The following is a 24511-nucleotide window of genomic DNA, read 5'->3' as shown; positions in this document are numbered from 1 at the left end:
TTAATGGTTTTTGTGCTATTTCCATACTTAAACTATCAAATTTCATAACTCCGCTTCCCCTTATTAAATTTTTGTGGTTGCTGTCATTTTATTGATTACAATTTACTCAATTACTAAATTGGTTTGAGTTTTTTCGTGCGCTGTGCTTTGACTTGTTTACTGTTAAAGAACTGCATAAGGAGCTCAGCTTAATTTAGTAACCTTAAGGGTTCACCCTGACAAAGGTTGTGATTATTGCTCGAGGTGGGTACTCACCCTCTCAACAAATTCCCCAATGTCTTACACTAATTTAGCCTTAAACATATCTATCAGGAATATATCCCTCTTTAGGTTAAAGCATGTATAATTAAGGGAAATGAGCTTGATGCAGAAGTAACACAATTAATAAACAAAGATGGGAGACTACTTTGCAGCCCAAACATGCCGTTTTGAATCCAAAAACCCAGCATGTGTCATCAATTAAATACAGTTTATTATAATTTTAGTGGCATTGGTAGTGTACATTACCACAAGATAATTGTCACTTGAGTTATGATGGAAGATAACAACGGTGAAGGATAATTGACTGCATGATACTACCAGCTATCTAGGCCTTAGTTCTACTAAAACATGCTTGCATGGGCTTTGCTGGACCCCTTTGAGTGATCTGCATTCATCCTCCTTCTCCTTCGTGCTCTGAGTCACTGAGCAAGAGATGCATGTGGGCTCCTGCTTACGCAGTAAACAAAGTCTCATGCTAGCGCTAGCTGTGGCAGGAAGAGGTAGAGTTTTCTCCATCACTGCGGGAAGCCTCAAGGGAATAAACACTCAGATGCTTATGAGTGGCTGTGCCACAGCTTCTGTCACTGGTTGACAATAGTAGTGGAACCTGTGCACACCAAAGTGTATGCTGGGTCCTGCTGTAATTCAGTGACAGCAGTGGAAAGAACACAGCTGTGTTCGAACAATGGGTCCCTACCATTGATTAATGCCGTCTGCAATTTAAGTTATTTTTAAAGCAACTCTCAAAAATTAGAAGTTTTTTTTTATAAGGTGGTTATTGACAGGTTATCTTTAAGCCACCTAATCAAAAATCGCCGGAATTTTGTAGCTGCTCTGAGAAAGTTTACATGGCTCCATAAATAATTGCTTTCTCGTGAGAAAATGTGTTACCTTGGCGTGCTAACAAGGTACTATTGTATGATACTCATTATATTCACTAGAATAGAGTTTGTGAGCTCATCTGTTTGCTTAGCATTTTCTGATCATGAATTAATTAGAATAGGCCTGCACTGAGCGTGAGTGTTACTGAGTTGGATTTTGCTTCTGCTGCTCCTCTGGGCTCATTGTGGTCTCCCCTCTCTGCAGGAGTCATCCGTCACGTAGGAGATGCACTGAAGGACCATGCCTCCAAGTCTAGAGGGAAAATCTGTACCATTGGAATCGCTCCCTGGGGAATTGTAGAAAACCAAGAGGATCTTATCGGGAAAGATGTAAGTTCGGAGAGAACCTGTTCAGATTGTCTTTTTTTCCATTTAGATCCAATGGTTACATAATGTTGGTAAAAGATGATGTTTTCGTTTTTATATTTCAAATGTGACAAAACATATTAATCGCCGATCTTTGCTTTGGTGCCCAGCTTTGACATTTAGTCCATCGAATGACGAAGATTGGCATAATAAACTAGCGAGTAATGACCATTTTTCTTCTGTGATAATGTTGTCTCATTTCTAAAGAAAATCAATGTAAAAGGGATAGCAAAGGCATTTCAAGCAAATAGAATGAACCATGCAGAGTGTGTACATTTATGATTGCCTATGCCGTATGTGAACAAGCTTTAAAAAAGGATGGCTTTATAACATATTTACTACAGCAAATAATCCCCTAACTATTTTTCAGTTTCGGGCAATTCCCAGACTCCAGTAATACGTTTGGTCTTAAGCAGGAAAAGAAATCAGTGAAGGATGGAATGAGCTAAGTAATTTCAGTCACTCGGGACTTCATTCCAGTCCAACAATTTTTTGTCTTAAGAGCAGTCTGGTTCTTCCAGTGGAGCCCTAGATATTAAACTAGTTAGCTGGATTGTTCCCCATGGTGTGTGTGTGCTTTGCCAGCACCCTATACTTTGTTGCCTCGGATTTACATTTTCAGGAATGATGTGTGATAAACTCAACTCCATCTCCCTGGACTCTATTTGGTGGGATTAAGTGTTGCAGAGATAATTACTTTGGGGAGTCTCCTGATCAAAACCATTTCCCGAATAAATGTATGTGTGAGGTATGCGCAATGTTCTTAGTTATAGGAATCACAGATCTAAACAACGCAAATGTGCCTGGAGTTGTTTTTGTTTTCATGAGGTTTGTGCAGCCACCCTTTTCAGAGAGAGGTTCGAACTAAACTGCTCCATATTTGAATACTATTGAATAATCAAAGTTTAAAGTGATGTTATAGTCAGGTATGGTGATAATTTTTTACTTTGGATTAAAAAAATCATAGAAATTCACTGAAAAAACACAAAGGTTAAAGTGACGTTATAGACAGGGGAAAATGTAATTTAAAACCTACCATTTTAAACTAACGAAACCACTGAAATTCACCAGTTATAGTTATCTCAAGTGACTATCACTCATCCCATAAAGTAACAGTAACTCGTGGCCTCCCCATGCATAGGTTTGTCATCAATGATGTCCTTTGAGATGTTGCAGTGATGTTATCAATGATGTCATAGAACACGTCATGAGTGATGTAATATGATATTTCTTAAGCAATGCATGGCAAGGGTGAATTTTGTAGTTACTTTAGGGCATCAATGACATGTCATTGTAATATTTGTTTTTTTCAGTACATTTTTAGAATTATCTTTAACATAAAGTAATTTATTTTTATATGTAAGGTCAACCCCGCACGGCTAGTCAACTCCCTACTGTACAAGGCCTTCAGCTGTGTGCGGCATACTGTTGGCAGCAAGGCCAGTGCTGCGGCCATCTTCCTCCACTGCGATTAACCTTTGGCCCTGAATGCTGTGGGGTTTGCATCAGTGCCTTGCCTGTGGCCATGCTCTGCATCCAAACTCCCACTGGCAGTCAACTCTATCATGGCAGGGCCAACCTTCTGTTTCTGCCAGGCCACTGCTGACACTCAGGCCCGAATCTCTTTTTCTCATAAGAGTCAGCGCGGACCTCCCGGCGCTCCCGTTGGGCTTTTGCAGAAGTCCAGGTGGCCATGCTGGCTCATCACAGGACACCCACTTGGCCCTAGGTGCGGTACTTCTTCCCTGTCCTGTAATATCATATTGTTTTTTTTCTTTTTTTAAATTTTTAGCACATATGGATTGAGCCCATGTGTCCTGAAATGGCAAGTGCTACATGTCTCTTCATGTTGCATGCAGCCAATCGTTTGCAGGAGTTTCCTGCTCCTGCGAGAACGAGACAGCTGATGGGGAAAAAAAACCCATGGCTAGTCAGATTACTCTATTTTTTTAAGTTGTGAGACCACGGAAATTTCACAAGCTTACTGCAAACCCAACCACCGAGATATACAAAGTTTTCAAACATCAGTTTCCCAAAAACGACTGTATAGATTTACACCAAATCACAAAGAGCACGCTTTCTAGATCAAGATCTAGCATTCTGCCAGATCTGGTGTAATTCCATTCCTATAGAAAACTGCATGTGGAAATTGAGTATTAGGAATCCCCTTTTTGTCTCGGCCCCTGCTCGATAAATCACCCTGAAACTTTAGAGGAAAAAACTGTGGGGGATGAACCTTTTTTGGAAAAGTTTTGTAAGGGTTCATCAAATGGAATCACAGCTATTAGCAAACCAAAAAAACTCATTATATAGAACCTAGAGCCTAACAATAACTACACAGTACTGACTATGTATATATATATATATATATATATATATATATATATTCATTTAAAAAAAAAAAACAAAGGCTACAGGGATGTTAGTTACGCTCACGTTTTAAATGTACCAAACCATAGAAATTCTCCAGAGTTACATTCTGTAACTGTAACTGGTGCCTATAAGTCATGTCCTCGCCATGCACAGTTTTTTTGTCAAACATTTTACTGCAAATTTTACATCGATCTTATCAATGATATCATGAAAGATGACATGATTGCTGTAATTTGTGGGGGAATTAGCAGTGCATGGCAATGCCATAAGTCCTAACTGGTCACCACTAGGTAACATATATATATATATATATATATATATATATATATATATATATATATATATATATATCTCAATAAACAGCATAAACCTCCTGCAGACGGTTAAAAAAAATACATACTACTTTTTAAATAATCCTGTTATAATAAGGATGCATAGAAGTTTATTATGCAATCACTCCTTTTATTGTCTTTGACACGTGTTTCGTCACTGAATGTGACTTTCTCAAGGCTAACCACAAGTACTTCAAAGAAGCCGCTATACTAGTTGATATTTCTTAAGCCGTCAAAAGAGAATATAAATCTTGTTTGGTTCCAGGTAGTACCAAATCATCATAGCAACAAGTCCCTGTCACAAACATCTCAAGTAGGCACACTGCGCAGAAATCCATTCCTCTCATTAAGTTGAATAGTCAGGCATATTTTAAAGCAAAAAAGAGGGTAAACATCCAAACCCTGATAAGTCTGTGCCCTCAATTTCCTCGACTACCATTTATATACTATTTGTTCTTTCTATTGATATGAATTTCCCACCACTGTTTTGACTGTTTTGTAACCTTTATGAGAGGTGCAGTTTTCTCTCTCACTACTACCCATTTCCTGTTTTCTAATATATACATATATATGTATATATATATATATATATATATATATATATAATATTCTACTGGCAGTCGCTAGTAAGTAGTTATAGCTAGGCTCATGTTTCCATGAAAAAGTGTTTTTTGAGTTGGCTATAGCTTTGGTGCCGTCCAATGAATCTCCACAAATTTTTAAAAAAAGTGTTCCTGTGAATCTTGTTGTACATGGGAAGCTATGGGGTGTGATCCATCAAGCAGGGGCCGAGAAAAATGGGGGGTCAAAATAGTGTGTTTCCCATTATAATTCCCATAGGGATTTTAGACACGACTACAGCCCGAACTGCTGGACGGAATTACACCAAATTTGGCAGGAAGGCAGGAAGGTAGCTCTTGGTTCAGAAAGAGTGCTTTTTGTTATTTGTTGTAAATCCATTCAGTAGTTTTTGAGATACTACAAGAAAGAGAAATATAGATATTTAGAGGCGCAAATGATTCGCAAATAATAATGAGCTTGTGCAGGGAAATGCAGCACTCTGATTGGCTGCCATCACTTCGACCAGGAAGTGTTGGCAGCCATCTTGGAACTCGGCTGAAGCCGGGACCAAAAAAAAAGATTTTAAAAAGTGAAGGGGCCAGGCTAGGGACACCCTGACCCCCTAGCTCTGGGGTCCCAGCGGGACCCCCCCCCCCCCACCCCCCCCAGAGCAAAAAAGCACTTTAAAAAATTTTTTACGCAAATTTGCAAGGAATATGCAATTTCACAGGAAAATTGTTTTTAAAACACAAGCGTTGTTTTACTAAAGCTCCCAGGTGAGCCAGATGTCGGGACAAGTAAAAATAAAGGGGTGTGTGAACAGGGCCCCCCTTCAGGGCTGCTTTATGCCCAGGGACTACCACCTCCCTGGGACTTATAGTTAAATATATCTGGAGACCACAGTGCTCCCCCCACAGCCCCTTGGACTACCACCTCCCAGGGCTAAAGTTGAATTGTATGTGGGGGTGCAAATTCTAATGTTGGAGGGGGCCCAGTCGAGGAGCCAATAATGGCCCTGGGGACAACCACCACCCAGCATTGGATCCTGCTATGTCCTGGGGTGCCCACCCCTAGGACATAGCTGTTTGCTCTGGCTACTTGGTGGGAGATTTGACAACTCCTGCAAAGTCAGAGCAAACCCTTGCAGCAAGTGGGTGCTGTCAGACAGCTCTCACTTGCTGCTAGTGGAGGTTTCCTGCAGATATGCAGGCAGGGAAACAAAGGAAACAATTGCTCTCACAGAGAAGTAGCTGCATCTTTAGCAGCTCACTTTCTGTGACAGAAATGCCAGTTCCCACAGGAGGCGGGAAGCTGGCTGGAACTACAGGGGTCTTGAGGCTGCCCCAGTGGTTTGGCGAAAGCAAAGCAAGTAGGTAGATAGGTAACTTTATTGCATGATTACTTATAATTGTTGCATAGAAAACCATAAACACACATAGAATAAAATACATCTAGAATGCTGTAATCGCAGAAATGAAAGCGTAAACGCCAGAAAAGGCTATCCTTAAAATGTGACATCACATCTGATATTGTAAAATTCTGTATAGCTACCTCTATCAGCCTAAGCTGCTAGAACACTACTACATTTCACTAATAAGGGATAACTGGACCTGATGTAAAGTGTAAGTACCCAAGGTACCCACTACAAACCAGGCCAGCCTCCTACAATGTTTTCGGAGGGAGCTAAATTGAAAAAATCCTCAGCTTGCCTGATATAGATCGCCCAGCTACTAGAATCATCTTCAAAGATTATTTTCAGGGACCCCCTCAAGCTGTCAGCATTGGTCCTACAAACACAATGGAAAAGCTTAATTATATCCATTTTTCAGTTTATATCCATTCTTATTATGTTGAATTCTAGATGTATCCCTGCGTATCTGGTTGATTTAGGAATCACTTTCCCAGCGGTGTAATCAGCCTACCGGGATATGCAAGGTTTCTCTTTAATAACACTCCTGATTGACTCTGATGTTGGTGATTTGAGCCGGAGATGGAGTTTTGCTAAAGCATAAGTAGTTCTCTCTGCCTTAGTTTTCAGTGCCGCTACCTGTGTTCCGTAACCAAACTCAAAGGTAGTGATATTTTTCTTTCACTTCTATTTTTAGTGAACTGCGTTTCCAATCTCTTTGATGTTTTTTGGTCTGATGTCGAAAGACCAAGACCTTGGTTTTTGCCGCGTTTGCCCTTAATGCATTTTTTTCGTTGTAGTTATGTAATATGTCCAGGCCCCTTTTCAACCCTATCCGGGTCTGAGCAAGCAGGACCAGGTGGCCACATATTGAATTATGGGGAGCACTATCTTACCCAGTTTCGGGGGGAGGGTAGTTCCTCTGAGCAATTCCGCACCAAGGTCGGCCGTGTACAGATTAAAGAGAGTAGGAGCAATGACATATCCTTGTATTAATCCTTTTTTGGTGTGGATTTTCTTGTTAACATGTGAATTTGTGATCTTGATTCTCACCCAAGTATCGGAGTAAAGTGCGATTATGGAAGCTAACAATTTCCTTGGTATCTACCAGGTTCTTCCAGAGGATGCACCATCAAAGGCCGCACTTTAATAAAAAAACAAGCAAAAAGTAGTTGAGCAGGTGATTTCAATGCTTTCTGACCTAGGTATGAAAAAGCAAGAACATTATCTAAGAGCTTCTGCTTCAGAGGTTTTATTCCTTCTACATCGCATTTCTGCCCGCCTGCATTTCTATTTGCTCTGTGTATATTCCCTAGTTGCTGTGAACATGTCAGCTTTTTGCCTTTTGCTTCCCACAAACCCTTGCTCCATTGGACTGCATAGAGAAGCGTGTAAGTTCTTTATCGTGTTTGCCCACTGGTCACTGATCTTGCTTGTCTCCCTTTCAAAGTTTAATGGGCCATTGGCTTGCTTCCATAGGTCGTATTGTGCCTTGCAGGTCACGCTCCATTTAATCCTTTTTGTCAATGGGCTTAAGTTAGTTGATAATTGCTGTCCGCTGGCCTTGTAGGACTGATGTGTCACTGCTTCCATGTCTATATCTATTTCTACGGGGTTCTGGTCGCTTTTAGATCTATTTGTCACCTTATGACTTAAACATCTGCACAGTAATGCTGGGCTTAAGAAAATGTAGTCTAATGTGGAGATGTTTTTGAACATCAGAATGAGTGTGCCCACTACTGTGTTGCTGCAATTGGACACACTCAGTTCATATTCCTAGAAAAAGGTTTCTAGGGCTGATCTTATGGAGTCTCTGAGGTGTCGAATATTGAAATCTCCTGCGATTTGATCTGTATGCTCATATAAAAATTCCTTTAATAGGGACAAAATTGATTTAACCTTCATCTGTTTGCTTTCCTGATTGAGATTTATGTACACATTTGTGACTAATATCGGTGTTGTTTTTTTTGGTGAGGGCTAAAACATATATGGTTATCATGTGGACATCACTAGTCGATTTTTTCCAAGGCACCTATTTAACCTCTCCGTCTAACTTGACGTAGGTTGCAAGACCTCCCATATGTCTTCCAAACAAGCTTTTCTTTTGTGCAGGGGACTGAGTTGTTTTGAAACCCGGTATGGTTTGTGGCGCCGTCGTCCAGGTTTCCTGAAAGCACATAATATCGGTGTTCTTTAAGAAGCCCTCAATGTTGGGGCTAGCAATAAGGGAGGCCAATCCAGCCACGTTCCAGCTGAATATCTTAATCACCTTGTTTGGTTTGTTTAATGAGAGCCTTTTATGGCTAAATATGCATTTTCCCTTTACTGATTAAAGCTGCAGGAAGCCAGTCCCAGTCCCGCCCTCCCAAATTGCTGTGACCGTTTCTTGCGTCATCAAATTGGATCCCTCCTGTGTTCCTTGTCAACTGTTTAGTAATTTTCTTATCTACTTTCAGAGGTTTTATCACCAGGGTTCCCCTCAAGGCACTGAACGTTTTTTCAGTTGGGCATGTTGATTGATTTTCCAGAGACAGCACTCAAGGGTAACTTTCTTTCTCTGGTTTGCTGATTTTTATGCCCCACTTTTCCAGCAATCCCTCAAATTCAAATATTCTCTCAACCGTGCCTAGGTCAGCCCATGTCGTTAATGTAGATTCTCTCTGGCTGATCCATGCATATGTGTTAAAGTTTACTGTTGAGAGGTCCCCTGTTGTGAGATTCACAAGTAATGGTATATGATGCAACAGCCGCAGGATATTTGACCTATTAAGTATATCCCAAGGTCCCTGTGATACATATAGAGGGGTGAATATTATTGTCAGCTGTTCATTGGTTTCCTGTAAGTTTGCTGTGTTTGTATTTCATGTCCCATTGTACTCCTGCTCATTCTCTGATCTATGTATGAAGGGGTATTCTCGAGTAGTTGTATGAACAGGTGATCGGTGGCTTTGTTCTCTGCTCCATGCATGCTCCTGATCCATCTCTGTTGCCTCTGTGAGTGAGTTTATTTCTTGCGTGGGTTTGTGATCCTGATAGTCACATTATTTTTGCTTGTCATGATAACGGGGGACTTGCCTCCTGCTTCCCTTTAGATTCTGTTCTAATTAGTCAATTATTGGATCCTTGGGGGACTCTTCCTGGGGTTGTAACCAGGTTGCATGGATCATCGTAACCTCTCTGTTGCATTATTTGTGTATGGGGATGATGCTGCTACCTTGGCCCCTGTGGAGCTCCTCCTCCCCTCCAGATCTGGCTGATAAGTCGAGGGATTCTACTTGGGAATAGCCCCTCCCGTAGGGTCATCACCCCCCTCAACCATGAGGAGGTGCTCTAGACCCATCGCAGATTCTGTCTCACCAGACTGTGAGGATACTTGTTTTTTTGTTGGTATTGAGTCATCAATTTCCTTTTTGCAACCTTCGCCTTTGGGACGTGCCTGGTCAGAGTTTGCTGCGGACCCTGCCAACCAAGTGATATGATTGCCTCCACATATTTGACTGTTTGAGAATTATATTTTCTTTTTCCCTCTGAGTCCTCCCCAGTTACTGGGGTGATGTGTGCGTGGGAGCAGATTTCAGGTGCCAAAATAGGTAACGGTCTCTGCTGGAAAAATGAGTAGGTCTCGAGCTGTACTGGCATATTCCCTGATGTCTGTGTGACTTTCCCAGTGGAGTTCACTCTATTAGTTTTTTTTGTGGCTTTGAGTGTTTTTGTCAACTTCTTCTTCTGTCCTTTTGTTAGTTGTAATTGTTGATTGTTCCTGGTATCAAACTCATGCAGTGGCTTGGAAGTTACTTCCGGGACTTGCTCTTCTGTGCTATTTTCAGCAGCATTAGTATCTGGAGAGGTCAACAACATTGGGTGTGCCGTAATTGATTGCCTATTGTTTGATTCCATCTCCCTACTTCCTTCCTCACCTTCTATGGATGTGGAAGATCCCCCTTTACGGATTAATTGGGTAGGCACTGTGTCCTGCTGCATTTCCATTGGCGTCCCAACGTTTTTATTAGATTCATCGGCTGCTTTACAATGATGGATGAGGCTAGTTAGCAGGTCTGGCAGGGTTGGTAGTTTGTCTATTATTTCATTGTTGCGAGTCCCCTCCACCGCATTGTCACCTCTCCATCTGTTACCCCACTTATCTAGCTTTCCACTTAATGAGTTCAATTTATTATCTAGAATAAGTACATTTTGAGCCAGCATGTGGGTTAGTTCTAGATGGGTCTCCATCTTGTTTGACTGCCAAGTAAGTGCTTTAACTGCAGCTAGGAGAGAGGCATTTATGGTATTTATAATACAGTCTGATCTGCCCACTTCTCCCGGTTCCTTGTTGGGCAAGTTTTCCTTTCCCATGACCCCCTCATACTTCCCCCTTATCTCATTTTCATGGCCTGGCACTTCCACACTAGTTTCTTGCAATGTGCAGTCATCCTGTCCTGTTACAGTGAGCAATGCCTGGGGAACTTCCTTTGTGCCTTGTAGTGGGGAGAGCAGGACCGGCTGTTGCCGGAGATTTCATGTCATAGGATTCCCCTGTTTGTGATTGTGCCAACTGATGAATCTCTGCCACTGTTTGACGTTTGTTGTTGCTTGGAGATACAACCTTCCCCCTTTTCGGCTGGCTGGATGTCGCCACTTGGGAGCTGTTCTAGTTACCTCGGATCCGCAGTCAAGGCTCACTGGGCAAATGTTGATGCTAGTTGTTCTATCATTGTTATTATGACTGTTCCTGCATTCTCCCAATGCAATATCTGCCAGTTCCAGCAGTTCTCCAATTATTGAAGCATCCAGGCGGAAGCTTGTAGCACAGCTAGCAAGTCCTTGTGCTTGCTCAATTTGTGTGGACCTAAGTAAAGTATCAAGCTCCAATATTGGAGTAGGAGGAACAGTGGAAAGGACAGTCTGTGTGACTTGGTTATCCATAGGTTTGGTGGATTCTCCTACTCCACTCCTCGCTCTTGTTAAGTAGTTATGTATATATGTTTTGTAGTATTTGGAACCTTTCGCTTCTTATGATCCTTTTGGGCTTTAGGCCCGTCTGCCGGCAACTGACCTGCCTCAGCATCCAGCTCATTGTCATCTCCATTGTGACAGTTTATTTCTATGGGTTCTATAATGATTGCAGTAGTCCTCGTAGAGTTTGTGGGCCAAGTGGGGCGCCCTCCTTCATCTTCCACCACTCCCATTTTGATCACGTTTGAGTGGTCAAACGGCCTCAGTCCTGTGTACCCGGATTGAGGCTGATGTGCTGCTTCGGGTTGTCTCCTCAACTTGCCACGAGCCCTAGGTATGGAAAATATCATATGAGCCAGTTATGAACAACCCCCAAATATTTTGAGAGCTCTATCTTCTTTCAAAATGTCTGTTTTTTCTGTGCCCCTTGTGCTTTAGGTACCAGCCTTGGAGGATTTGAGATTCCAAGCGAATTTAGTGTTAGTGCTGGTGAGTGGGTTGTTGTTTCTCTTGGCCTTGGCTCCAGCGCCTAATCCTGTGCCTGCCCCCCTTCCAGGGGAGATTATAGGCCAGTTTATCACAGGATTCACTCAAGTTGTTTGTCCAGTGAGCTGGCTGGTGACCCCGGGAGGCGTCCTGAGGAGTCCTGAGTGGTGTCCTGAGGTTAGTGGTGTGTCGAAGGTGAACTATTAGTGTAGACTGTCTTTCAGTAATACATTGAATATTTGTTTAGATAATTGCTTACTTGCTTTCTTGAGTGGTTGCATAGTTTTCACAATATAAAAATAGAGAAAATGCTTGTCAGTTTGATTCAGTTTGGTTTAGCCACTTGCTACTTGCCTCAGCACAATTGAGCGCCGCCTTACCCTTTGCCCCTCTGCACACTCTATGTCGTTTTATCACCGCAGGCCAGGGGGGCACTAGCACACTCAAAGGAATACTCTTCTCAGTTGCAGTCGCAGTTGACTGCTTGCAGTACCATACAGTGTTGCAGTTCAATGTTGCAGTTCTGAGGAGTGTTTTGAGAGCCCCTTATAGCTCCAGTGGCTTTTTAGCTCTTTGACTCTTTAGGTCGTGGCTCTTGTAAATTGCCTTATAGTTTGGCTTGTGCCTCTTATGACTGCAGTTTAAATCTATTGCATGACTAACAAGATTCAGGGAGCGTAGAGCAAAGTCTGATCACGGCGTTCCTCTGTTCCACTATTCTGCTCCCCATGCCTCCGGGCACCCTTTGGCACTCCTTTTAACCTTTTATGTTCCTTGAGGCACAGTAGCACAGAAGCAGATTGACAGTCCCTGTAAGTGTGCCAGGGTTTGTGGGGGTATTGGTCGGCTTTGTGAGGGTGGGTCTTTAAGTATCACCCGGGCGCAAATTCATTGCGCGGTTTCAGCACGTTCTGTCCCCACGATCAACACTCAGCGTTTAATGAGGCAATGTTCAAGCAGAGCCAGGTGCGCGCCAATCTCCGGGGCGACTCACCGACGATCTTCCACGATCCTGGTCTCATGAAGCTCGCGGAGCTCAGACTGTGGCTCCAGCTGCCCCGACGGCTCAGCTAACTCCGATGGCTCCGACGGCCCCGACGGCCCTGGTCTGGCCAACCAGACCCCTCCTGCCCTCTCTGCTGACCGTTAAGGGGTGGGGGCGGCTCGGGAGAAAGAACACTCCTGGGCCCTCTCCCCACGGCTCTGCGTTCGCTGCTGCTACCGCAGGCTCCACCCTCCTGTGCCTCTACACTTGCTCCTTTCAGTTATTTATTCCAATGATGCGGCACTCTTAAACGCCATAGCTTCCACATTTTCGTAGCAAGTGTGTTTACTCTATGATTCTATGTTAAAAAAAAATCTGAAATCCTTTGTGGAGGTGAATGGATCTTTCATCTATTAGAGCACAATCAGACACCGTCATACCCACTTTCACACCCAGACAGACACTCACGCAGCCAGCATGCATGGTGGGGGTCCAAGTTATAGTTATCTTATGCCGCAAGTTATAGTTACATAAACTATAACTGCTGAATGTCTATGGTTTTGTGCAATTAAATTCAGAACCTAACTATAACATCCCTGTAAACTTTAGTTTTTTAAGAGAATATATGTACACACACATATACACACAGGAATACATACATATAGTGCCAGGGTATTTATGGTGAGTCTGGAAAAGCTTCTTCATTTTCTTGATGACTTTGACACAATTTGATGTATCACTACAAAACCTCCCAAAAACAAAGTTCATTCACTTTGACTCCTTTGTGGACATTTTCATGCAGATCAGTCAAAAAGGAGCAAAGAAAATGGGGGTCTAAAAATAAGCTTTCCTACTTTAATTGCCATTGGCAGTTTTGCTCTCTGATGCAGAAAAAAAACTGCTGAAACGAAATACACCAAATCTTGCACAAATGAAGAACTTTATTCAAGGGTTGTCCTTCTGTTGGTTAGGTATAAATTTCTTTAGTAGTTTTCGAGAAATGTGCATATAAACAGAATCTCAGGTTGGATATGAAGGGGTTAAATGTAGGAAAAATATAGAGTATTTTGACAATTGATGTTCCTTGGATATCCTGAAAACGCACAGTTCATAAATTAAACAAAACTTATTGGCCAAAAGAGCTTTTTCTCCTGAAGCCCATTTGAAATAAGATTAGCCTGACAAGAATCTGCTGATCCAAAAAATATAATTGGCTGCAGTATTGAAAGAAAATGTTGTGGCAGCCATTATAGGAAACAAAAACAATTAAGGGTCACATAAATAGGGGCCGGAGTAGCTGCAAAGTCGCGGTTCTGCAGACCACGTCCTCTAAGCCTATGTAGGGTATTCTCAAAAGGACCCTTGTGTTAAAAATATTTTTAAAAATCAAAATGATATCAAATGATTCACGGATGCTTGGTTTGTAAACTGCTTCAAGGTCCTCCAGTATGAACACAAGGATATAATTTGGGATTCACTGATACAAAAATAATTGTAAAAAACAAAAAAATAAAAGCTAGAAGAAGAGTCTGGCTAACAGCCATTGCACAATCCATACACAGTGGTGTCGTCATCATAGAGGCTGTAGCTGCCTGTCTTGGTACACCACCACCAAGTGCAAGCTTCACAGATTTAAGGGGCCCAGCTGCATAGTGGCTAGTACCTCCTACCCAATACATGACCACCAGGTGCAAGCTTCATGAGTTGCCAGCAGAGGTGGAGTTACCTTCAGTCAAAACGTCATCACTGGTTGCAAGCTTCCAAGGCTCTAAGGCCCCGGCTGCGAATGGACATGTTCTGCTGGTCAGTAAACCAGCATTGGGTGCAAACTTCAGACTCAAGGGGCCCAGCTGTAGAATTGTTAGTACTACCAGTCGGTACACCAACACAAGGTGCAAGCTTCACGGCTTCATGGAATCTGCCTCCAGGGGTGCTAGTACCTCTGACCGGGGACACCACCACCATGTGCAGTGTTCACAGATGCAAGGGACCTGGCTTCAGTGGTGCTAATACTGCCTGGTTAGTTTCTTAGACTCAAGGGGTCCAGCTCCAGAGGTGTAATATCACCTGCCCGGTACACGACAACCGGGTGCATGGTTCACAACCTTAAGGGGCCCAGTTACAGAAGGGCGAGTACTGCTCGCTTGGTATTCCACCACTGGGGTCAGCTTCATGGCCTCAAGGGGCCTTACTGCTGTCACAGTAGCACTGCCATCTAGGTACTCCATTACATGGTACCAGCTGCACAAACTCAAGGGGTCATAACTGCATAGGTGCTAGTGCTGCCCATCATGTACACTATCATCATGTGCAAACTTCACTGAGTCAAGGAACTTGGTATCAAAGGCATTAGTACCACCAGTTGGTAGACTACCACCTGTAGCAAGCTTAACAGAATTGCTGGGTCTGGCTGTGGAGGGGTTAGTTATGCCAGTTGGCCCAGCACCACCAGGTGAAAGCTTTACGGACTCAAGAAACCTGGTTGCAGAAGGGTTATTACTGCCAATCTGGCCACCAACATAGGGTGCAAGCTGCACAGACTCCAGGGCCCAGCTCCACAGATGCTAGTTCCAACTGCCAGGTACACCACCACCAGGTGCAAGCTTCATGGACTCAAGGGGACTGGCTCCAGGGGTGCTAGTAGCACCTACCCACTTGGTACACTACCACCAGATGCCAGCTTCACAGATGCAAGGGTCCTGGCTTCAGAGGCACTAGTACTGCCTGCTCAGTACAATACCATTGGGCCCAAGATTCACAAGCTCAAAGGACCCAGTTCCAGAGGATTAGTATCACCTGTCTGGTACACAACAGCCAGGTGCAAGCTCCACAACATCAAGGGGCCTGGCTCCAGCGGGGCTAGTACCACTCACCCGGTATTCCTCTACTGGGTGCCAGCTTTGTGGCCTTAAGGGACCGGACTGAGGTGGTACTAGTACCACCATATTGCTAACTGTACTGTGCCAACTTCACAGACTACCACCATTGGTTGTAAGCTTCATGGACTCAAGGGACCCTCCTGCGGATGCACTACTGCTGACCGACCTGTACATCACTACCATGTGCAAGCTTTACAGACTCAAGGGGCTTGGTTGCAGATGGCTACAACTTCCTGTCTGGTAAAGAACCACCTGATGCATTCTTTGCAGATTCTAAGGGCCCTTCTGCAGAGGTACTTGTACTGCCCATAGAACCACCACTGGGTGTAGGCTTCATGGACTCAAGGCGACTGGCTGCTGACACGCTAGTAACATCCGACAAGTACACCCCCACTGGATGCAAGCTGCACGGACTCAAAAGGCCTGGCTTCGAAGGCACTATTAATGCCTGCCTACTACACCACCATGGGGTGCAAGCTTTACCAATGCCAAGGGCCCTGCTGTGGAGACCCTAGTTCCGTCCACATTGTACACCACCACAGGGTGCCAGCTTCAAGACTGTGCATGATCTGGAGGCATGATGTGAGGCAGTGTCACCAAGCTATCACACACCCAGCATGCCAACACTGAGGCTAAAGAGCCCTGCATCTGACCCCCACTGTGTATGTTATAAGGCCATAAATAACAGTCAGACATCTGTGGAGGATGGGGCTCAAGGCCTGACAACATGCCATGCCCTGCAAGCCAACCTCACTGCGCATGGCAAAGGGGGGGGGGGATTGAACGGCCATGACAAGTGGAGAGCAGGGCCTGGTTAGACCCCATGCAGTTGAAGGAAGTACAAAGTGTATATTAGCTGGTGATGTAGAGAGCACTTGCACATGTACAATACCATGATATAATTAGGATACAGGGAATAACAACAAATATATAATATGCAGTGAACCGCTGCTTCAAATGTTTACAAGCTATGTCCTGTAATGATTACATTGTTGTTACATTGTTTACAAAAGTTTCTTCCAGTGAACGGACCCATCCCCTACTAGTCATGGTTATCATTTGTGAACAGCAGTGGTTCGAATTTAACCTAGGTTGATGTGCAAAAACAGATCCACATTGAATAGGATTAAAAAACACAAAAAAATCACAAAAACCTCAATGTTAAAGTGGAACTATGGTCATGTTTAATCACAACACCATAATGTATGTTTTAAAAACCTCTGAAACTAACTGAAAAACACAGTGCAGTCATGATTAAAAACACAACCTAAAAACCACGAACATTTGCCAGTTGCGGTTCAGCAAACTAACTATAAATTGCACCCTTGTCATGATTGCACTGCTTATGACATCACTCATGACATGTTAAATGACATAATTGATAACACTTCTTCTTTTCTTAAACCACTAGAAAAATACAACCGTACTTTGTCGGAAAGGAAAAAGAATGCTTGATATGGGTGCCAGTGCAGGTATTTAAGTTCACTTTTCAGTGAAGATATCACGTGTTTCAATATTAACACCTATGATGGCCCTTTAATAGGACCAGGGCTAATTAGTTATTTTTCATTTATATTTCCTGAACTCAGCAGCAAAATGTAAATAGTTCAAATTAAATGCAATATAAGTCTGAAATCATGGTTATTTGTATTTAAAGGACACTAAAATGAATATTCTGCCTAAGTGTTCAGTATTCACATTCTGCGTCCCACAGCATTTGTAATCGTTTCATTGTGAAATGTTTCACATGCAGGGACTAGGCCTTATGGGTTTCCTATCTACTAGGTTTAAAACACTACTTTGAGACTTTTGCAGGAAAATGACCCTGCTCGTTATACTTAGAAGAATTATATCAATTCAAAGTAATCACAAATCAATTACAATCAATGCAATGGTCCCTTGTTTGTAACCTAACGTTCCTATCTAAAACATAGATTCCTCCCTGGAACATTATATTACCCAATAGTACCCACTTTGTTGACCTCCAGAGGATGAAAGGTTGTGTGGACCTCTGGGATATGACCCTGTGACCGTAAGGTGAAAAACAGGTTCTAGGAGTAGATACATTAATCCACTGATCCCCCAACTCTCAGCTTGTCAAGGTAATAAACTCCACATTACTAAAATATTTGAATTAAGTTTACACATGAGATACTCTTCCTCACTTCTTGAATTCCGCAAGAAGCTGAAGAACCGTTTTTTTAGTAGGCCCACTAGGCCCTACATGTGGCTAGACTCACACCCACACAGAGCCAGGATACCCTCCCGGGTGACCGGTGCACTCTACAAATCTGCCTAACATATGCAAATGCATTACTAACACAACCGCTCATCTACTTTTTGAATAATTAAATCGTTATCACAAGAGAGTGACAAACATTTGATGCCCTTTATTGCTCCTGCAGAATGCCCCTTTGGGAAGACAGCGTGTCCCCGGATACTGGTCTAATGATGAATTGCTAGTTTTGTGCTTTGCTACATTTCCACAGTAAATGTCAGCTAACTAAACGAGTAATGAATGACCTGTTAGAGCTGTCTTCTTATAAATATTCACTTCCGGGTTGATATCAGGTCACAGTTATCCTGGTTTGGTTTAAACTTCATGGTTGAAGGAGTTTTATGTGTGCATTCATGGCGTTATTTCAGTAAACTCTGTTAACCTGTCTGCAGGTTGCACAGTTACAGAGTGATCTTTTGAAAACCTTTCAAACTGCTTAGGATAGTTAAGCTATTTCCATGTCACTCCTGAAGGATCAGTGCTTATGTTCAGAACCGGCAGAAAAGGGACAAGCAATGACTGCAACCTCAGGTAACACAGGTTTCCGTTTGTTTAACACCTTTCCACCAAGCGTCATTTAAGAAATAATATTATTGCATATGTTTTCATAATTGTACAGTGCCCTCTGCACAATGTGTGAGATAGAGCATGCTTCTAAGGTTTTATTCCTGTGAGGACTCCTCCGAATTTAGTCCTCGTGGCGGGGACCTTCATTGAAGCTCACATAATTCCGCCTCCTGTGCCTTCAAGACACTTGTATCTCCTATGTCATGTTGCAGCCTCTGCTAACATTGATATCCATGCTCTCCTAGGGCTATTTAATTTAATTTATTCCTGCAACACTTTGCATCACTGTGCCTGCATTGTCTGTATGCCTTGACATTCAGTTTGAATAGTTTTGAGATTATATATTTGCTTTAATTCCACAGGTGGTGGTTTCTTGTGTGTTTTCATTGATGCAGCTCTTACCCTTTCATTAAGATCAGGTGACCACCCTGTTTGGTTCTTGTGCATATACCGAAGTGCATGCCATAACCTACACGGCTTCCATGAGCATCTATCCCAGACATCCAGGTTTAAAGCAGAGAGCTTAAATGTGACTTCTCTTAAACAAATTTCCAGTTAGTCTTACTCAAGTGTGGAGTAAGGGCCTGTAGTATAGCTCTTCTGTCTATGGCTAATCACTACCAGGCCTCTTACTAGGGCTGAGCCTCTACTCCAAAAAGGTCTGTTCTCTCAGGTTCACATATCAGTAGACCATCAATAACTCTGTTGAGATGGAGGCAGCTATACCCTTGAGCTTTTGAACCTCCTTGGGTGACCTAGATTAAGAAAGTACTTGGAGGGTTAGAGAACCCTTCATCTCAGTGGCTCCTGAGCTTCTGCATCTTTTGGTTTTCCTATCCTCTAGCGTTACAGCTTTTATTTAGGGGATAAAAAACATAGCATGCTGAACAATGGAAAATGATGTTTCAGTGGTGGTCAACAGTAGTAAGTAATAGCGCCAAAAAGCGCAAAGCACCACTAGCAGCTAACTGGTCATGTGAGACCGGAGAAAGTCACAAGTTCAGTCTGACCCTGATGTAGCATGGGTCCAATAGAGGGACCAGGTTAGTCCAGCTGAAAAGTTATCTTTTTAGTCCAGCACAAAGAGTCCTGTTCAGAGCAGAGAAGTCCGCAAGTAGTAGGGAAGTGTCGCAGTCGGTCGGTGTTGCAGTACAAAAGGAGGCTGGGTGTCATTGATGTTCGTTGCTGTAATGTTACAATCATGTTGTTGTTATAGGCATTTGGGCTGGAGCTTCGTGATGGCACTCCCAGGGTATGGTTGATACTGTAGCGCAAATGGTCTGGTGGATGGAACTTTCCATTGGCGGGCAGTGTGAGCGACAGGGTTTTGGCACCAACGGACAATTTGCCAGCTTAGTGAGCCCAAACAACTTCAATTCAGCTCCACTGAGACCACACCAGGGGTCTGGGACCCAAGGGGCACCACTTGGGTTCTGGGGCTTGATCCAGCAGGATCTGGATGCTGGTTCAGGTGGTTGGAAGCCTGTTATGCCTCTATGGCTCTGAACAGGAGGTCAGCAGACTAGCCCCTTGAAGTCTCTGGGAGTCCTGGGTTTAGGTGCAGCTCCAAAAAAATCCCTCTGACTCAAGAAGGAGGGCAGCAGGGCAACATTCCAGCAATGTAGCAGTCCAGCAAGGCAGTAGTCCAGCAGGACAGTGGTCCAGCAGAGTGGCAGTCCTTTCAGCTGCACAGCAGTTCTTCATCCTGACAGAATCTCCACAAGTCTAGAAGTGTACCGAAGAGTTGGTGGCTGATGTCCAATATTTATACCAGGTACCTCCTTTGAAGTGGGAGAAGCTTCCAGAGCTTTCCCTTTGAAGTGCCCAGGATTCCTTACTCCCTGCCATTGCTTTATACTAACTACAGAGTTCAGCCCTTCCTGTGTTGGCAGGGCACATCCTATTCAAGTGTAAGAAGGTCTCTACCCAGCTCTGCCCTCCCATCCTGCCAGTGATGGCCCACCCAGGCATACCATTCTGTGCGGAAGTCTAGGAAGAATATACAAAGCTTAACTTTCAGCCACAACCAGTCATGTGACCCAGGGACAGACTGCAGGCACTGAATAGCTAAGACAGGAGATGGCAACTTTCTAAAAGTGGCATTTTGAAAATTATAATTTAAAATCCAGCTTAACCATAGGGGGGGGCTACAATTCCAAAGACACCAAACATGAACTTGTTACCTGTTCCAATTTGGAGGTTACAGCTTATTGAATGTAATAAGGTAACTCCGAAGCTATTCTATGGGAGAGATAGACATTGCAAATGTGAAAAGGATTTAGCGGGTTTTCACTACCAGGATATGTAAAACTTAAAAGTACGTGTCCTCCTTTTTAAATACACTACACCCTGCCCTCTGGGCTGTCCAGTGTCAACACATAGGGGTGACTTACATGTATTAAAAAGGGTGGGTTGGGTCTGGCGAAAGCTTTACTTTGCCAGGTTGAAGTGACAGTTTAAAACTCCCCACACAGGCTGCAATGGCAGGCCTGAGACATGTTTAAAAGGCTACGTACATGAGTGGGACAATCAGTGCTGCATGCCCAATAAAAGCATTTAATTTGCAGGCCTTGGGCACAAGTAATGCCACTTTAGTAGGGACTCGCAAGTAAATTAAATTTGTCATTTGGGTATAGGCCAATTCTACCCCCGACAGCCCCCCCAACCCCCCACCCCCCTGTGACGTCAGCGCGCGATCATGCGCTGACCGTCACAGAGGCCTCCTCCCATCACGCGGAAGAGAAATGCTCAGCATTTCTCTTCCGATCACGTGAAGGAGGCCTGAGAGGCTTCAAAGGTAAGGAAAGGAATTTCCTTCCCTTTAAAGTCTCTCTGAGCATTTTAGCAGCCGGATTGCAAATCAATCCGGCTGCTAAAATGCCCACTAGACACCAGGGATTTATTTTTTAGAAGAAATTGGCATAAGGGGATCGACCCCTTGGGCAAGGGTCGCTCCCCAGGGGGTCAAATTTATTTTAGGCCATTTCTGCCCCCCTGGGGGGCAGATCAGCCTATGGGCAGAAACCTTGAGGCGCCAGGGATCTTTTTTTTTTTTTTTTTAGAGGTGGGGAGCGACCCATTAGGCAAGGGTCGCTCCCCTAGGGAGCAAATTATATTTAGGCCATAGGGCAGATTGGCCTATTTTTATGAGGCCAATCTGCCCCCAAGGGGGACAGAAACCACTAGACACCAGGGAGTTTTTTTTTTTTACGTGAATTTCACGCAAGGGGAGCGACCCCTTAGGCAAGGGTCGCTCCCCTGGGGGGCAAATTTATTTTAGGCCATTTCTGCCTCCCTGGGGGGGCAGATCAGCCTATTTTAATTAGGCCGATCTGAAACCACTAGACACCAGGGATCTTTATTTTTTTGCGTCAATTTCACGCAAGGGTGAGCGACCCCTTAGGCAAGGGTCGCTCCCCTGGGGGGCAAATTTATTTTAGCCCATTTCTGCCCCCCTGGGGGGCAGATCAGCCTATTTTAATTAGGCCTATCGGCCCCCAAGGGGGGTAGAAACCACTAGGCACCGGGGATTTTCTTTTTGCGCCAATTTCACGCAAGGGGAGCTACCCCTTAGGCAAGGGTCGCTCCCCTGAGGGCGGGGGGAGGTAAATTTATTTTAGGCCATTTCTCCTTCCCTTGGGGGCAGATCGGCCTATTTCTATTAGGCCGATCTGCCCCCGGGAGGGGCAGAAACCACTTAGGCACTAGGGATTGGTGTGTGTGTGTTTTGTTTGGGGGGGCAGCCCCTTGGGCAAGGGTCGCTCCTCATGGGGGCACATTACTGTTGGCCATAGCTGCCCCCCGTGGGGGCAGATTGGCTTATTTTTGGAAGGCCCATCTGCCCCCAAGGGGGACAGAAAGCCCACCAGAGACCAGGAAAGATTTTTTTTTCAAAATAAGAGGGTGGGGGTATGGCCATACCCCCACCCCAAATAAATGAGGACAAAGTTGTTCTGCCCACCAGTGGGCAGATGGGGCAATTACCCCCGATCCACACCCTAGGGGGGGGGGGGCAGAAAGTCTACTAGATGCCAGGGAATTAAAAAGAAAAAAAAATAGTGGGGAGGTGGCTACCAACGGTATGGGCCTGGTTATGCCCCCACCCCAACTGAAGGGGGTAACAGTCTTTCAGCTCTCCCCCGCACACTAAAGCATCTTATCCCACGGCAAGCAAGAAGACATTTGATTATTTGGGGTTTTCATTTTACATTTGGGCCATGAGAGCTTGGCTAACTCTCAAAATCGTCCCACTTGGAATGGTGAGGGCTGCACTTTATGGACTTTGGGACGCTGCCATGTAGACAAATCCACAAGACCTAGACACATCTGAAAACTAAACATCTAGGTGATTCCAGGGTGGTGTGCTTCACAGGCACCCGCACCATTTTCTTACCCACAATGCCCTGCAAACCTCCAAATTTGCTGGAAATCACACATTTTTCCCACATTTTTGTGATGGAACCTTCCGGAATCTGCAGGAATCCACAAAGTTCCTACCATCCAGCATTGTCTCATCTAAACCGATAGAAATTCTGCTGCACTTGTCAGCCTAAAAATGTTTTTTTCTCAAACTGCCCTTTTGAACCCACTTTGGTTCCCCCTCAATTTCGACATGTTTTTGGCTCTTCCCTGTCACAAGCACTTGGCCCACCTACACAAGTGAGGTACCATTTTTATCGGGAGACTTGGGGGAACGCTGGGTGGAAGGAAATTTGTGGCTCCTCTCAGGTTCCAGAACTTTCTGTCGCCGAAATGTGAGGAAAAAGTGCTTTTTTGGCCAAATTGTGAGGTTTGCAAAGGATTCTGGGTAACAGAACCTTGTGAGAACTCCACAAGTCACCCCATCTTGGATTCCCCTAGGTGTCTAGTTTTCACAAATGCACAGGTTTGGTAGGTTTTCCTAGGTGCCGGCTGAGCTACAGGCCAAAATGCATAGCTAGGCACTTTGCAAAAAACAGGTCTGTTTTCTTTGGGAAATTGTGATGTGTCCACGTTGTGTTTTGGGGCATATCCTGTCGCGGGCGCTAGTTCTACCCACACAAGTGAGGTACAATTTTTATTGGGAGACTTGGGGGAACGCTGGGTGGAAGGAAATTTATGGCTCCTCTCAGATTCCAGAACTTTCTGTCACCAAAATGTGAGGAAAAAGTGTTTTTTTGGCCAAATTTAGAGGTTTGCAAAGGATTCTGGGTAACAGAACCTGATCAGAGCCCCACAAGTCACCCTATCTTGGATTCCCCTAGGTGTCTAGTTTTCAATAATGCACAGGTTTGGTAGGTTTTCCTAGGTGCCGGCTGAGCTAGAGGCCAAAATCCTCAGTTAGGCACTTTGCAAAAAAACAGGTCTGTTTTCTTTGGGAAAATGTGATGTGTCCACGTTGTGTTTTGGGGCATATCCTGTCGCAGGGGCTTGGCCGACCCACACAAGTGAGGTACTATTTTTATGGGGAGACTTGGGGGAACGCTGGGTGGAAGGAAATTTATGGCTCCTCTCAGATTCCAGAACTTTCTGTCACCAAAATGTGAGGAAAAAGTGTTTTTTTGGCCAAATTTTGAGGTTTGCAAAGGATTCTGGGTAACAGAACCTGGTCAGAGCCCCACAAGTCACCCCATCTTGGATTCCCTTAGGTGTCTAGTTTTCAAAAATGCACAGGTTTGGTAGGTTTTCCTAGGTGCCGGCTGAGCTAAAGGCCAAAATCCTCAGCTAGGCACTTTGCAAAGAACAGGTCTGTTTTCTTTGGGAAAATGTGATATGTCCACGTTGTGTTTTGGGGCATATCCTGTCGCGGGCGATTGGCCTACCCACACAAGTGAGGTACCATTTTTATCGGGAGACTTGGGGGAACGCTGGGTGGAAGGAAATTTATGGCTCCTCTCAGATTCCAGAACTTTCTGTCACCAAAAAGTGAGGAAAAAGTGTTTTTTTGGCCAAATTCTGAGGTTTGCAAAGAATTCTGGGTAACAGAACCTGGTGAGAGCCCCACAAGTCACCCCATCTTGGATTCCCCTAGGTGTGTAGTTTTCAAAAATGCACAGGTTTGGTAGGTGTTCCTAGGTGCCGGCAGAGCTAGAGGTCAAAATCCTCAGTTAGGCACTTTGCAAAAAACACGTCTATTTTCTTTGGGAAAATGTGATGTGTCCACGTTGTGTTTTGGGGCATATCCTGTCGCAGGGGCTTGGCC

General features: G+C 44.2%; 1 protein-coding gene across 2 annotated transcripts in view; it reads left to right on the top strand.

The window, feature by feature from the left end:
* The window catches only part of TRPM3 (transient receptor potential cation channel subfamily M member 3), a 1350903-nt gene that overhangs the window by 553598 nt on the left and 772794 nt on the right, over nt 1–24511 (top strand). For both annotated transcript variants that reach the window (XM_069228883.1, XM_069228872.1), the window contains exon 5: nt 1348–1472. In XM_069228883.1, the coding sequence (XP_069084984.1) occupies nt 1348–1472 (125 nt within the window). The remainder of the gene's footprint in view (nt 1–1347; nt 1473–24511) is intronic.

Source organism: Pleurodeles waltl, chromosome 1_1, assembly GCF_031143425.1.
Source record: "Pleurodeles waltl isolate 20211129_DDA chromosome 1_1, aPleWal1.hap1.20221129, whole genome shotgun sequence".
NCBI classification, from domain to species: domain Eukaryota; kingdom Metazoa; phylum Chordata; class Amphibia; order Caudata; family Salamandridae; genus Pleurodeles; species Pleurodeles waltl.
This window is presented reverse-complemented; position numbering and strand designations above follow the sequence as displayed.